At 40.8% G+C, this 15,910-nt stretch overlaps 1 protein-coding gene across 2 annotated transcripts in view; it reads right to left on the reverse strand.

Moving 5' to 3' along the window:
• LOC119376389 (1-phosphatidylinositol 4,5-bisphosphate phosphodiesterase gamma-1) overlaps positions 1-15,910 on the reverse strand; it is a 64,504-nt gene that overhangs the window by 33,857 nt on the left and 14,737 nt on the right. For both annotated transcript variants that reach the window (XM_049410992.1, XM_049410996.1), the window contains exons 6-16: positions 15,818-15,907; positions 12,253-12,354; positions 11,748-11,863; positions 11,576-11,661; positions 9,494-9,614; positions 8,523-8,608; positions 4,478-4,560; positions 4,312-4,369; positions 4,138-4,208; positions 1,899-2,015; positions 602-771 (exon numbers count right to left, since the gene is read on the reverse strand). In XM_049410992.1, the coding sequence (XP_049266949.1) occupies positions 602-771; positions 1,899-2,015; positions 4,138-4,208; positions 4,312-4,369; positions 4,478-4,560; positions 8,523-8,608; positions 9,494-9,614; positions 11,576-11,661; positions 11,748-11,863; positions 12,253-12,354; positions 15,818-15,907 (1,100 nt within the window). The remainder of the gene's footprint in view (positions 1-601; positions 772-1,898; positions 2,016-4,137; positions 4,209-4,311; positions 4,370-4,477; positions 4,561-8,522; positions 8,609-9,493; positions 9,615-11,575; positions 11,662-11,747; positions 11,864-12,252; positions 12,355-15,817; positions 15,908-15,910) is intronic.

A 15,910-nucleotide genomic window follows, 5' to 3' on the forward strand; every position in this document is an offset into this window, starting at 1 on the left:
TTCCTATTTCTTTGTGACCTTGTAAGCTTGTGTGTACACTTAAAATAAATAATAAAAGGCGAAAAAAAAAAACGCACGAGAGTGGGGACACTTATGGACGGAATTCGAGGCGTTGCTTACGCAGCCCCGCACAGCTGCGGTAGAGTTGTCTTTCATTTTCGTCCGACTTCTGAGGTAACCCGCAGAATTTTAAAGCTAGTTGCTTCCGAACGGTGTTCCTACAGCTGTTGTGCCAGCCATGCACGCAGAAGTACGAAAAAGTACCGGACTACTGCGACATTTTTACGTCCTCTCGGCGAGGAGCCATGCGCTTCTACCGTGACTGCGGGCACGGGAGCAACAAACGACAATCCCAAGTCTTCCGCCGCGGCTGCCCGGTGGCGCTGCCTGTTCGGTTCAAAGCTGCAGCGCATTAGGCCTATAAAATTTGTAACCCAAAATTCAGTATATAAGTGCTTATGATGCATCATGAATCTTAGCTAGGGTTTCCCCCACACACACAAAAAGCAGAGATATGTAGAACTCTGCAGTTTTCATATGGTAATGTGAAGCACCCAACCACACTTGGTCTTTGTCATGAGGAAAGGGCATTGTGACTGACCAGAAAGAGAGTGAGTAGTCTCCAACAAAGGTGTCACTCTCTCGCACCAGGAAGGTCCCATCCCCCAGGTGAGCATGCTGCTGCAACAATTCTTGGGCTTTGAGCCGGCCACCTGCCAGTTTGCCATGGAACCACTTCTCCCCAAAGTGCAGCTCTTCATTGGGCACACCCTGACCCAAAATAGAAAAGGTATCATGCAGAACAGCAGTGCTCAATGGTAAATTATGTGTGAAACTTTTTATGACTCCAAGCACAGCCACCACCACACATCTAGAGCAGGGGGCAGTAAGTTACAATGTGCGTTAATGTTGACTATACTACGGCCGTTTCATTCAAGACAGCTTGCTCCTGAACATGTGCCACCCAAAGAGAGTGCTGCCACTACCAGTGCTAATTATGCTGTAAAGACAAGTGTAGCAGGAGGCAATAGGGTGCATGTCATAAGAAACTCTTTTGTTTTGCAGTCTTGCCACCTTTAAGAATTCCTTGGCAGCAGGTGAAATTTCTATACAAAAAAAAAAAAAGAGAGGTACTGCCAGTGGCAGCCTTTCCATTTCACAGTGCATACTTGGAAGAAAGCTGGCTTGAACCGGTGGCCAGTCTAAATAAATGTGCTTCCAAGTACACCTTACCCTGTCTATGCTCAAGACACAAGTGACAAACTGTTTACAATGATATCAGATGCACACCTCATGAAACTTTGTTTGAGATGAGGTACTGATGCAAAAACTACACGGAAAAGTTAAGGATAGAAAGAGCCTCCTCCATTTTCTGGTGTAGTTTTTACACCAGTCAGTGGTGTAGTTGGGGGGTGGTGGTGGTTTGGAGGGTTCAACCACCCTCCCCGTCCCCGACATTTTTACACACATATATGTGTGTAAAACACACACATGAATGTATATAAACAGGGGTCTGACCTCTGTTTAGGCATGTTCGTGGTACTGCTTGACCATGACAGCTAAAAGAAATGCCAACGGCCTTTGTGTCTAAAATTATATAAGAACCTACACAAAATGTGAGAATTTCAGAAAGTTGAAGGCAGTCTTTAGAAAAGATCTGTGGACCTTGTGGCACATTTATGGGTACCATATTAGGTTCAGACATTGTGATTGTATTCTCTAGCAACTAAGCAAGTTTATTTTAATGTTAATGAATGCTACATAGCCCATCTCAAATATATATGCTGCTAGGCAGCAATTTCATCACTTGTCTTTCCTGTTCCACATAGTTAAATGTCACGAGCATTCTGCACCACATTTCATAGAACAGTCCGAGCAACGCATGCCTTAGAACGTACCTCTCGCTGCTGTTGTAGCTCTGTACCATCACCATCCTCCTCATCATCCTGCATTTGCTGTTCCTCAGCATAAAACATTCGATTTTGTGTCAGCATGAAGAAATGTGCCCGCCACTCCTGAAACACCAAATCCAAAGTGATTGATTTCACATATGACCACAACAATAGCAACAAAAAGTGGTGCAGAAATATCAATAATTCATGTTGCTGGGTGAGTCGGTCTTATGTAATTAAAACAAGGTGCTGTGCAAAAAAAAGACACGGACAAGAAGAGAACGAGGATGGGTGCAGTTCTGCGCCTGTCCTTGTTTTCTTCTTGTCCGTGTCTTTTCTTTGCGCAGCACCTCGTTTTAATTTTTTAGCAGAAACATCAAATTGTGGAAATTGTCACATAGTTTGAAGCATGCTTCGAGGTCCCTCATTAGGGTTCTAGTACCAATGATTAACCCCAACGTCAACATTGGGATTGAAAATAATAATCCTGACATGAGGAATGACGCCACCTCAAAGAGTAACGGATGGTGGATGAGAGTTCGCACCTGGTGATTTTGTAACAAAATATCCCGCTGGAGCTTTGTAACATGATGGATAGACTGTGCTAAGCATACAGAAGTTCGTGTACTTTTCGGAGACAACCTGTTCCCTGCCTCTCAGCGTGTCTGTGACTTGCATTTAGAAGTGCACCCTCTCTTCTCCTCATCCTCCTCTCCCCTTTCTCCTCTCCCTGTCCTCAACAGTGCCTCTCTCTTGCATATAGTTCAAATTTATTCATTCTGTTAAAGCTTGCCAATGTGGCCTAATGCCTAAAACATGCAGCTCTTCAGCATGGAGTCCCTGGTTCAATATCTGCCACTGCCAACCCGCTGAAGGATCACATACTCTGAGATAGACGGTGGCACAAATTTTTTTGGACAATAAAAAAATTCTAAAAGACTGAAATGAAACAATGATAGCCTCCAAAACTAGGGATTATATGCATCAAATTAGAAATCTGTTGTGCACACACAAGTTCAAGCTGTAGGGACAGCTTCAATGTAGATGACGTTTAATGGTGTTGCGAGATGAAACTCGCACTTTTTTACAAAATAAGAAACTAAAATTGCTCAATGCACATGCATTTTTGGAGCTCTAATATGTACTGGCTGCCTGTGGAGAGAGCGAGCGAGCGAGCGAGCGTGTGTGTGTGCGTGTGTGTGATAGCAATAAATATTTGCCATATAGCCGACTCACCATAAAAATCGCCAATTGAAATGACGCTTGTTCTCGTGCCCACAGCCTCATTTAGTCACAACAACATGCATGCACAAGTAATACATCTTAATGTGGCTTCATTATTCACAAAGTGGTATTAAGGATTACATTTTGCCATTCGTATCGCAGAGAGTAAGTGCAGACACATGTGCTCATTACACTGCTCAATTAAGATTTATCTATCAGTTACAATACTAAGTATTTTACCTTACTACATACACTACTACATACCTACGTGCAACAGGCCTCAGGCCTGGCCGACCACCCGACCTTGACCGCTGGATTATTGGACCTCACCACCGCTCGTTACTGGACTTCATACACGAAGCAAGTTTGTATGTGTATTTCTGAACCAATAATTATTATGCCTAAGGGCAGACTTTCGAAAAAAAAAGTAAATATGCACACAAACTCGCTACAGGCCTCACAAGCTGCTAGAATACTTGTTAGCACTTAATGCTTTCTGCATGCCTATACATTTCTTATTATCAGTGCCACTATTACTATCATCGGTATTGTGGGTTAACTGTCCTACTGCACTGCAATAATGTTCTTGCAATGCAAAAGTGTCAATTTTTTATGGTTTCATTCTTATGAAACCTGAAGGGTGCGTGTGCAGGTTGTATTGATACGTGGATTAAAGCATCCACTATAGCTTACAATGCGTGAGGTGTGGCCAGAGTTATTTAAATGTCAACAAATGCTCCATATTCACAAGATTTAGGAGAATCACGTCAGTGGCACGTACTGTCATATTCTGCCAGATTAAAAAAAATATTTGCAAGAGAGTATGTTCCTTGCTATAATGTTTTCATAATCACTAGAATTTGGTCCTCACAAATGCCTACAATTTCCTGGTGTTTAGAAGTGTTCACCTGCTCCACAGAAACTGGCACATCTTTCATGACCAGACACCAGTTTAGTGGATGGAAAGTGTCTGTCAATGTGGTATGCAGTGCATTTAAAAGTAAGTCACCCACCCACTCACCTTATCAACTGGATCTTCAAGATAAAGGATGCCATTTTTCACAGCATTGCTGACATCAGTTTCCTGGCCGCCTGTTCAAGTCGTTTCAATGAGTTCAAATGAAATAAAAACAATTCATTTATCATACACTAGACTGAGCGAATTCAGAAGAAAATACCATGAACAGCTGCCTACCTTCATCACTTCTGTTAACAATGACTTTGTCTTCTGTTCCTTCGGGAAGTTTCTTGTGCTACATAAAAAAAGAAGTTAAAAGTGAGATTTCAATGTCTATGAAGCTGCAGGCCATCTGACCATTAAAGCTGCTTTACTATTATTTTCACACCAATGAAATTCTTACCTTGATAATGATTTTCCACTTCAGCTGCTCAGGGGATGGCATTTTCAAACCATCTCGCTCCACTGGCTGAGTCAACAGCATCTCTGAAATTTAGAAGAAAATTTGAGACAACATACACATGGAATGATAATGAATAAAAGAAAACGTGTTGCTACATTGTAAACTAAAGAAAGTGCACATATGTACACACGCAGGTGCACAAACACAAGTGTGCCATACAAAAGCAGCACTTGTCTTCATGTTTTGCAACTGTAGCGCCAATATGGTGCAGAACCCTGCCTACATGTAAGAAATGAAAGTGTTACACACTAATGGCAATGCAATACCAAAGATGAAAAATATGCAGTTACACTGTACATATGACTAAAACACCAGTCATATCCAGCCCAAAAATACCAGTCATAGATGTGTGCATGCGCACCATGTCGTTTCATTTCTGCCAGGCAGCATACTAGAGTAGTTAAATTGTCCCAGCACGTGCCTATTTTATCTCCAATTACATGTAGCATACCTAGAAAAATTCTGCAAGCACTTAAATCAATTTAAAAAACTGTACTTATGATGCACTGCAAAACTGCTTTGCTACTGAAGAACGTAAGCAAAGGTTATACAGTAAAACCTCGGTGATACGATCACGGCTCGTACGAATTTCACGGTGATACGAATTTTTCTGTGGTCCCGGCCAAGGCCCATTAGCCTGCAACGTATTGGAGTACGGTTGTTGCGAACCGATTTGCACCCCACGACGTTTGATACGAACGTAAGCTGGCGCAAGGGTACAAACAGGTGCTGCCCGCGCTGTCGCGGAAGACGCGGCAGTCACGCGCGGGCGCGTTGTTGCCTCCGAAATAGTGCGCGCGAATCTTGGAGGCCTTTAGGCGCCTTCGCGTTTAGATTACAGATGACGCTGACGTCGCGCTTTTTTTTTTCCGACGCGTTCACGCGTGCTCCCGTGCTCGAGGCAGCAGCGTCTTTGTACTGTGTTAACACGTGCCTGCCATGTCGATGGAAGCCATGTCCCCGCAATCAGACGTTCTATGAAACAAGACTGAAACTTGGGCTGCGGATCTGTCATGAAGTCCCATTAAAGGTGGACGAAGGCCCCAAGAGACAAAGTGGACGGTCTTCGCGAGGGAGCTTGGCCTCTATCTATCGTGTGCGAAGCCCTTCTTAAGTCACTTTCGCAGCAGTACTTCGGTGTCATGCAGAAAAGCATAGTAAGATTAGGAAGGGGCTACTGGCGGTCACGGGGCACAACACATCTGGCTCATTTATTACACACGCGCGCATGCACCGTATATTTACGAGTAAAAGTATGGTCGTTGGCGTCTAAAAACTTTACTGGCAATCATTCAGAGCTGTTCATGACGTCTCTGCGGCCCTGAGAAACACTATATTAAAGCGTATGCCAACTTTCTTTTGTCGCATACTAATTTTCCATGTTTTCTGGTGATACGAATTTCGGATGATACGAATATTTTTGGTTACCCCATGAGATTCGTATCAACGAGGTTTTACTGTACATAATGAAGCTGCCTAAATAAATAAAGGCTGTCGACATTTTAAATAAAATTTAGGTGTGTGCGCATATTCGAAATTTCGAATATCTTTCGAATAATGTTTGCTATTCGATTCGATTCGCACTGGAATTTTACCATTCGAACTATTCGAACTTCCCAAAAACAAATACAGTCAACAACCGATTAAAAGTGACCCCTTCAGATTTTCAATATGCTTCACCTCGACCATAACGGAAGCAAAGCTTCCTTTCAAGCTCCGTTATGGTCGAACTTTGCCAAGACACAACGTCCGAATGAAAGTGGTCCCTAGATTTTCAATATGCTTCACCTCATCACACCCCGGTATTGCGGCAAAGCTGCCTTTCAAGCTCCATTACGGTCGAACTTTGCCAAGACACAGCAGTTTTGAATGGCCGTTGAGTGGTTCAGGTGTTTCTCACAAAAATTGCGTGGCGCTGCCAACCTTCATTTTTTTATTTGTGTGTCATCGAAAGTTAAGTAATCTAAATCCACTTAAAAACACATATATATCTGTTGTTTTTTTAGACACTTTAAAAAATTGTTTATTCGTAGTTATGAATACATATTTAATTTTAAAGTTGTTGAGCAGCGAAACTGTGGCGAGCGATACATGGCAAGACGGCACGATGAAGACAAGCACGTTGCTGTTGACGAGAGTATGTGCAGTTCGCAGATCTTAAGTGGCAAAAATACTTTATTAAATAATTTATAACGGTCACATGTAATGCTTTTAAAGCATATTGGTTAGATCTTCTATTCTAATCGTGAGTACGAGCGCACTGTGAATGATAGGGCACGTTTGCACTGTTTCCGCTTCCATTGCTCAATGGCCATTGAAGTTTCGATAGACTTGTGGGGTGACTCAATAGACTATTGACTCGATGGCCTTCGAAACGTCCCATGTAGCAGCTAGTGCTTGACCACTGAGTCAATAGATATCGGTTGGAAGTAGTGATGCAGAACTATCGATGGTACTATCGATACTATCGATAGCTGAGTCACTATCGAACTATCGATGGTAAAAGATACTATCGATAGCGCTATCGATAGTAAGTACTATCGATAGTTAAAGATCAACAGCGCAAACTCAACGCAGAATAAACTTGGTTTCCCGCGCGCGTGGTACGTAGTGAAGCCAGATGAGCAGGCTGAAGGGCAAGAAAGTTGACATGCTTGTGTTCTTCACCAGAGTGCTTCGCTGACACATGATCATAAAGTCAAACTGTTCAGCTGTAGCGGAAACGAAGCTGTTGCATGGGTTGAACTGCGCGGCTTCAGTTTTATATTGCATTTTATGATTTCAAAGTAAAAAAAAATGATCAAGAACAAAGTTTGGCAATTGTAAGATGTAACTGGTTGCTTTTAAATATGAATTTATTGATGGACATATGCCGCCATTTTCACTGTGCAAATAATATCTCTCGCCAAAAATTTGCCCATAAATAAGGCCAAGCTGATCGCAGGCTATCGCGAATATTTTGGCAATTTGGCCAGCCAGCAACAGCATCGTTATTCGCACCACTATGCATAGTTCGTCACGTGATTGTGACGGTGAAGAATGCTGCAGCAAGACTGGGAAATACGAAGCTCTTTATTTGGTCAAACTTGTGCCCAGAAAATCAAAACTCCGAATACAAGCGATACACGCAGCGCTCTGATAGTGGCGAAAACAGTCACCGGCCGTCGAGTAACCTGATAATCGGTAGAACGCTTCGTCTTTTATACATCAGTCATCAAACCTTCCAGCCTTATCGCTGGTGCTCGCGTAAGCTCTCGAATAATTTTGAATATTCGCGTCCGGCGCGTAATCTTAAGATGTCCAACAATCGCGAAGCTTCTCAAACATTGCGGCGCGGTCTTCGTCAAACGCTGCTGTCTGTGGGTGAAACCCGAATACATCCAAACAAAGAAATAAACACGCGTGGCAGTAATATCGCTAGCGATATTACTGATGGTACAACCGATTCGACTATCGATGGTTTATAGATAGTTCTACTATCGATAGTTTGTTTACACTATCGATAGTTTCAAAGAAACTATCGATACTATCGATAGTTCTGCATCACTAGTTGGAAGGCCTTCCAAACGCCCGTGTGGCACGGCTATAAGACGACTTAGAGACAAACGCCTTAGTGACGATCCATTAAAAATTGAAACATCACATCAGAATCCAACAAGCCATTTGGCTCGTCGCTTCTTATTTTGTGCTTGTCAAGCCTCCGCTGCCTCCTCCACTAGGCCCGGGCTCAGTGTTTTCCATTGTGCACCCTTTCCGCGTTACTCAATAGCCATCCGTAGGCTGAGTCACGCAAACACCGCTTTAAAATTTTTTTTAGTAACGTGAATGCCGCAGGGATGGAGTGAACGCACAGCTCACGAACCTTGAGCCACACTTGAGAGGTCACGATATATTCTGTAGTGCTTTGCGCTCACGCCGTACTTTCATTCAAGGCTACTTTCACAGGAGACGTATAAGGCTTTCACCTTAATAATGCTCTGCTTACCTCCAAAAACCTCCTGAAATAGGTTGGCCATTTTTCTTTGTTGTGGTAAGGTGCAGTGGTTCTCAATAGACAATATTACTGGGTACCTAGAAGAACAAAAAATCTTGCAATAGGTAAAAAAACCTTGATGCAAACACTGGATGGACACTTGCATTATGAGTTTCATTAGACCGTATTCTAGAAGCTACTGTGAATACCATAATACAACAAACAAACAGTCCTTAATTTGAAGATGCCCTCATGTTCAGTATTGATTTTGCTGATCATAACTTCCAACCATGCTAACTACAGCAGCTGTAGTGATGCTACTGTTGCTCTCTGTAGAAAGACATGCAAATTTATTCTGAAAATTAAAAAAAATTGTTACTTTGTTGTCGCTTCACTCAAACTTAGCAACAAAAAGCTACTCTCCCGCAACAAAAGTTTCGTGTGAGAGTAGCTCTTTGCTTAATTTGTGCTCCCTCTGTCAATAAAATACTTTTATTATTATTATTATTATTATTATTATTATTATTATTATTATTATTATTATTATTATTATTATTATTATTAGCAGTGCTGTACATCATGCCAGATGTTAAATTTTTCCCAGATCATGTGTACACGTTTTCCATGGTCCACTAAGAAGTGTACTTAATGGAGTTCTACTATATGCTACTCAAGCTGCCCCAAGTTTGTACGAATTGATCAATACATTATTGCAAATTATTCACTTAATGCTTATAGAAAAAGGAGCCTTCAGTTGCTCAAAAGAACAAAGAATACTAACTTGGTTGCATTTGCACAGTACAAACCTGTATTATTGGAGGCTTGGAACAAGCTAGCTTAGACACTGTGTGAGTGTGTACATGCATATGCACAAGTGTCTGCTACATTTATATGCCCATGAAATTTAAAGTGAACAATCAGATTAAGCTGCGGGAATACTCATAGTGCACCAATTGATTAAAAAGAAAACAAGTTACACCTACTCAGATGCAACAAATGCATGGTCTTTGATTGTCTTGATGACATCAATGAACCTGATTTTCGTTGTCAAGGTGTGGCCATGATAAACATAGGGCATGCCATCCGGTCCATCCCAGCAGTCCACTAAGAAAGAGGCATTGCATCAGAACTTGAAACATCTACATGTTTTGAGTATAAGGTTAAAATTACAATGCTTTCTTTTTTTGCAGTCCTTGCTGCAATAAGACTAATTTTAAATCTTAGTAACATGACTTAAAATATTTGCATAAGGAGAATCTGCCTACAAAAATCACTCGACAGTAATTGACACTTTTGGTTGCTCTTTAGGCCTTTATCTTCCAAATTATTTTCAAGCAGAATCTCCCCAAAATGCCATTAAGAAAGCACTTGATAGAATCAACATGTTAATTAAATGCCACAAAAACATTGAAAACTATCCATTTATTTGGAAGACATGTGTGGGGGAAAGTTAGGTTCTATGCGCAATTAAAGTGGCATCCTGAAAGGGCAAAGTAACCATCACAAACACGGCTTCTGTGTCCTCTGTGATGTCTCCTCTGTAATTACGATTAGTGATGCTGGGAGGCCTCACTTTGGTCTGGTACATCACAAAATGGTACTACATAGAGCAGCGCTTTAACCAACAAAGTTAGAGTTTGCGTAATCTTGCGATTTTCTTTTAGTGACCTTTTGAAGAACACAGCAAGATGCCTCATAGGCATTTGTGTTCAGGTTATGCATTGAGGCATCTCAAAATGTGATGGCCCATGAAGGACACAGTGACACTGTTGGACTGTCTTCCCCTTTTGGCATGCCTCATGCATCGATTTCCAGAAACCTGCACTTGCACAATTTCCAGGTAGAAATTCAAATGCAAGTTATTTTTATAGCTGCCCTTTTTTTAATAAGATAAATATTAGACTTGAAAAGAAACCCACATCATGAAAATACTAAAAATATATGCTTGAATGATGTTTCCAAATGGCAAGGCCATATTAAAAATTATATTTGCTTTTTTTTTATTATCTTGCTCATTTAGCTTTTTCATTTTCGTCAAACCCACGAACTTCTGGCTATGCAACCACTTTGGAAAGCAATTCCCTTTCATCAAAGCAAGAAGTACATCCAGCAAGGGGCAGCACAGACCGTGAATAAGTCGCCATCATGTCTGACCACCGTCATTATACGCACTGTCATTGCCTTCGAACTCTAGGACATAAGGATCAGCAAGTTCATCGGCTTTTGACGACAACAGTGAAACCATTTTGACTAAATTCAAGGGAAAGGCTGCATTTCTTCAGTGGCATGACGACACATTCCAAAGTGTGAAGGCAGATGTTATCTCAGCACTCTGTAGCTGTGTGGTTGAGATTGGCAACTACAAAATAATTCTGTGAGGGACAGAGAAGCTGGGCGTAGCGTGTGTCACACACAGAACAAGTCCTTTGGAGAAGAGCACCGATCAGTGCTAGTCAAGGATGGTGGCCAGTGCACTAAAGAGTTCAAAAATGATACACACAAAAAATTTCTCAAGCTGTTGTTACATAATACAGAAGTGAAAGAGAAGGCTCCACATATTCTCCAAATGAATTCTTGTAGCCATATATGTAATAAGAAAGAGGTGGTGCAATTATCCACCTTTGAAACTAATTTTCTCAGTCTGCATTCTTTCACCAAAGTTAGCATTAGTAAAAGCTATCCTTTTCAATTCATATGAGAAAGACTTGTTTTTAGGGCATTTTTCTCGAGTGCAATGTCATACAAAATGCTACTGTGGACTTGTAATTTTAAATGCTGCCTTCCTTATTATGAAAAACTAAATTAATTATGGAATATGGGTGAAAGAGGCCAAAGAAGGCACTATCTTCAAAGCAGATCAGCTGTGTCAACACAGCCAACACAGATTCCTTTTTGGCAGACACAGTGAACCAAATCTTGAGCCACTCTTAACCCCGTGTTAACTTAGAATGTGTAACATGAACCTCACTCTGAGCTACAAGCAGATAACACTTATAAAGAACGTAATGAAGATGTAGGAAAGCCTTTCCCAGAGAAAAAGCAGCACAAATAGCTCTATTACTCACACTCAATGCAGCGGCAGCTCATTGCAAGGCACCTCGCATAAGCTTCAACAGAGGACTCACTCTTCACTTGGTCTCCCGTGAGGTACCTAGGAGGAAAGATTTAGCAGGCACAAGTCACAGTGATGAACATGAGCATAAAAGAGCAAATGTACAAAGAGAACACGAGTCTTACGTGTTGTGCGAAGACGCTACCCAGTAGTGGGTCAGCGGTCGTGTCATGTCTTGATTGACTTTGTTGTGCTGACTGTCCCACAACTCATTCTGCTTAGAAAATAAATAGTCTAGGAACTGGAATAATCAAAAGAAACACATGTTGTTTTAAAAGGAGCACGGTCGTAGATGATGCGTGCGTCAACACAAATCTATCCCACAAGTTATCTCGCCTTCAAAATTTTGAGTCAGTACTACTTTAAGACTTCCATTCGCGACTCTGTCGGCATAGTTGCTCTGCGCTCTCCAAAGAAAAAGCTTGCATTTCAGGTGCTTTGCTTACTTTTTTTCTCCGTTAACAACTGATAAAAGTAATAAACAAGCAGAATTTCCGATTCAGCAGGTGTTGAGGCATTATTTCTCATTAATTTTAAACAAAATAAAGACCTTAAAACTTCTAATGCTGACCATATCATCTGTGGCTCATGAAAGTTTTATCGAGATTTTGTACTAAGCATGGCACAAACCTCAGGCACAGTGAAATACGGCTCCTGGGCATCCCGCAGAGGGTCCTGCAGATAGTCACGCATGAACTTGCTCACTACCCTTTCATCCTCGAACACCATGTCCTGAAGAAGAAAAAATGGAGCAAGAAGCTTATTCAGTGAATGCACTGTGACACACAAAAATGTTAAAGCTTTCACCATACACTGACTCTAATAACAAGTTCTAAAGCACATGGTCATGCTTTGGCATGTCACATTGTAATATGAACCTTGAATAAGGAGCTGGTTGGCACCACTGCCAGCCAGCTCCTCATTCAAGGGTCATATTCTTAATTGGTCACTTTTGTTGATACTATTCTCCCACTACATCCATTGATTTCTTAAGTCAGTCGAAGCAGACGTGACAAAAGGAATGGCAGAACTCCCATCTGCAGTACATTTTTACATTACACAGCTCCCAAGTGCACTGACAAAACAAGCCATATTTGCTCCATTGTAACGAAAGTTTTATTTTTCCAGATTTTTCTTGCTTGAAGTCAACCGCCACGTTATGAGTGAATAATAAAAGAAGAATAAATAAATAAATAAATAAATAAATAAATAAATAAATAAATAAATAAATAAATAAAGAAAAGAAGTGATGCACCAAATTTGGATGGTAACCTCCAGTTGCAATGCCTTCGAGATACATGATGGCAACATGAACATGCACATCCAAATTCAAATTCACCACAAGTCGAACGGTCAAAAACGTTTCCTTGTTTGAGCACTAATAAGAATAATTATTGGGGTTTTACGTACCAAAGCCACGATATGATTATGAGAGAATCCACAGCAGAGGGCTCTGAAAATTTCAACCACCTGGGGTTCTTTATCATGTACTAAAATCTAAGCACACGGGCCCGTGGCATTTCGCATCCATCCAAATGCAGCCAGAGCAGCCGGGATTCAATCCCGCGACCTTTGGGTCAGCAGTCAAGCATAAAAAAAACTAGACCACTGTGGTGGGTTGTTTTACTGTAAGTTTGGGCATTCCTCCAGTGTGTGCCAGACACATACTAGTGGTTTAATTGGTGCGCAGTACCGATTTTGACCAGGAATCTGTGCTAGCTAGTTCTTTTCAAAATAAGGCTATGCGTCCTACCAAGTACGATGCCCGCCCACTCCAAATGTACAGACATTTTGATGGCAGAAGAGCTCAAAAATTGTGAAGCTGCAAGGTGGCTTGTTGTCAATGAATCCACAATAAGTGGGGTGGGGGAATCAGCGAGCACTCGACCTTGAACGAAGAATAGTGAAGTGATTTTGTTGCTCAAAGAGGCATTTTATTTTGCTGCCATGTTTCTCTGCCATAGGACCTCATGTCACATTCATGGACTTATTTTTTCTACAATAAACTGAAATTGGTCCCTCCTGTTACAGCTGTGCTCGCGCTAAAATCAAGTAAATATTGTATGTCACTCCAGTAAGCTGTCATACTGGCCATTAGGTGATACAAATATGAAACTGTCCACAAAAGCGGTCAATGTACACTAAGACAACTGGTCTTAAAATTCTACTAAGCAAATTGCAAAATAATTAAATTAAGGAAAGGAGAAAACGGAAGGTACACCATTTTGTTAAACTGAGGTTTTTATGCTTTAATGGTACAAGTATTCCTACAAGTTACTGTAATAGTTCTGTTGCCTAGGACGCTTAAAGAAACATGCTTAATATAAAATTTTAGTTAATAATTACACCACTGAAACGTTGGCCATTCTTTATACAGCTCTAAGTCATTGGCCATGCAAAGTTCTCTCCCCATTATATAAAACATCCTCTCATGTCTGTCTGTTATGGGAGTTGATCCAACTGCAGTGGAACTCAGTCAGTGCAGCATCAGATTCAACTGCCACTGTTCGCTCATGTTAGCTACCACACATTCATGACTGGATTCTATTGTGTGGTCCTCATGAGTGAAAATTAAATGCATGCCATCCGAACATCAGCAATGAACTAGTTTCTCAATTGTCCAATAAAAATACATTTTGCATGATGTTTTTATGTTGGCCTCATTCTGAAATGCTGTCCAAGAGCACATGCTTGTATAGAAATATTGCAAAGATGATGCTTCCCTGAACTGATAATGAAGTAAGGGCCTTGAGCAGACAAGGACAAAAGAGGAGAACACAACAGTAACGACGGTGCTGTGTTCTTTTCTTTCATCCTTGTCTGCTCAAGCATTCTAATTCGCTACTATGTCACACTAACAAGGCTGAACCTCAGCACTGGTCAACTTCACTGAAGAATGAGAAGTCTTGGCTATATAGTAAAACTTGATCATTTCTAAGCTGAGCCAATATTTGAGCTTGTTAGCTGCTGAACACAATTTAGTATCCTACTGTGTATGATACAAAACGAGATAGCTCATGAAGGGCTATGTACAAGCTACGAACTCTAAACCTTTGAGGTACTCCGTGCACATTTGTGTACACAACTCGTTTTTGCTAGTTGTGTCGACTAGGGGCTAAGAAAGAGCAAGATACAATGAGGTTTGGATAAATTGAACCTTCTGATTAATAAATATGCATTCATTTAACTTCATTTTCCAGTGCAGTGTTGCCTATGATCACTTTGCTGAAGGCACTGCCATGTTCGACAAGTCGTACGACGAGCTGCTTTCCGTGAGCCACGCCAAAAGTGTAATTTTTCTATGCTCGAAGTGAATATAATCAAATGAATATAAATGAAACTGCACAATATTTCTAGCCTGAGATTTGATTCTGTTTATGCAAAGCCAGAAGATGAATGACTTTATTATAAATTGATATTTAATTACAATTTAATTCAGATTAATTACTATAAAACACATACATCAACATATTATGGGATTATTTTTGTTTCAATGAAATATGAAGTGCCTTGAAATAATGCTGTGTAAATTTGACGTGCCTGAAAGGGCTAATTTTTGGCAGCTGCACAGCACAGCTAAGCTCACATGAAAAAACACAAAAACTGAAGTAGTGCATTAAAAACAAAAAAGGAAAAATGAAAGAGCGAAATAAAAGATAACAAGCCAGATAGGAGGTTGAAAAACACTGAAGCGCTATAAGCTTCCATGTAATCTTCATTTTTGCAGGATCAAACTAGAAAGTATGGCTATTCCTTTCTTGTCCAAAGTGATCGAAAGTGTTCCAATGTACACATTGACCTTTGCAAAGATGCAAACTACAAAAATGTATCAAGTTTTGACAGCAGAACTGGGCAAGATCCCATTCTCATCAAACATCACCATGCAACTTGTCTCTTTTACAGTGGTCAGCAAGACTGTGATGGCTTTGTATTAGTAAACAAAAAAATTTTTTTTTTCAGTCGTTGGTTGAGTCATCTCTCAGTAATGGCTGAGAGTAACCCTGAAATAACTTCGAAAGTACTTTAATCAGCTTCCCCAAAAAATATTATTTTGCAATAACTCCGAATGTGTTTAGTTTTTAAGAACTTTGATCCCTGTGTTCTGTTTTTCAGTGGACTCAAGAAACATGCCCTACAACATTACACAGTGTCAAATACTGATGAATAAGAAGCATAACATGGCTAGATAATTTACCTTCTGGTCCTGAACGAGAAACTTTTGGAAAGCCTTTAGGGTGACTTTTCCATTTTCATCAGTGTATGTTTTGAAGAAATCAGTGAACAGCTG

Source organism: Rhipicephalus sanguineus, chromosome 1 (genome assembly GCF_013339695.2).
Source record: "Rhipicephalus sanguineus isolate Rsan-2018 chromosome 1, BIME_Rsan_1.4, whole genome shotgun sequence".
Taxonomy (NCBI): Eukaryota; Metazoa; Arthropoda; class Arachnida; order Ixodida; family Ixodidae; genus Rhipicephalus; species Rhipicephalus sanguineus.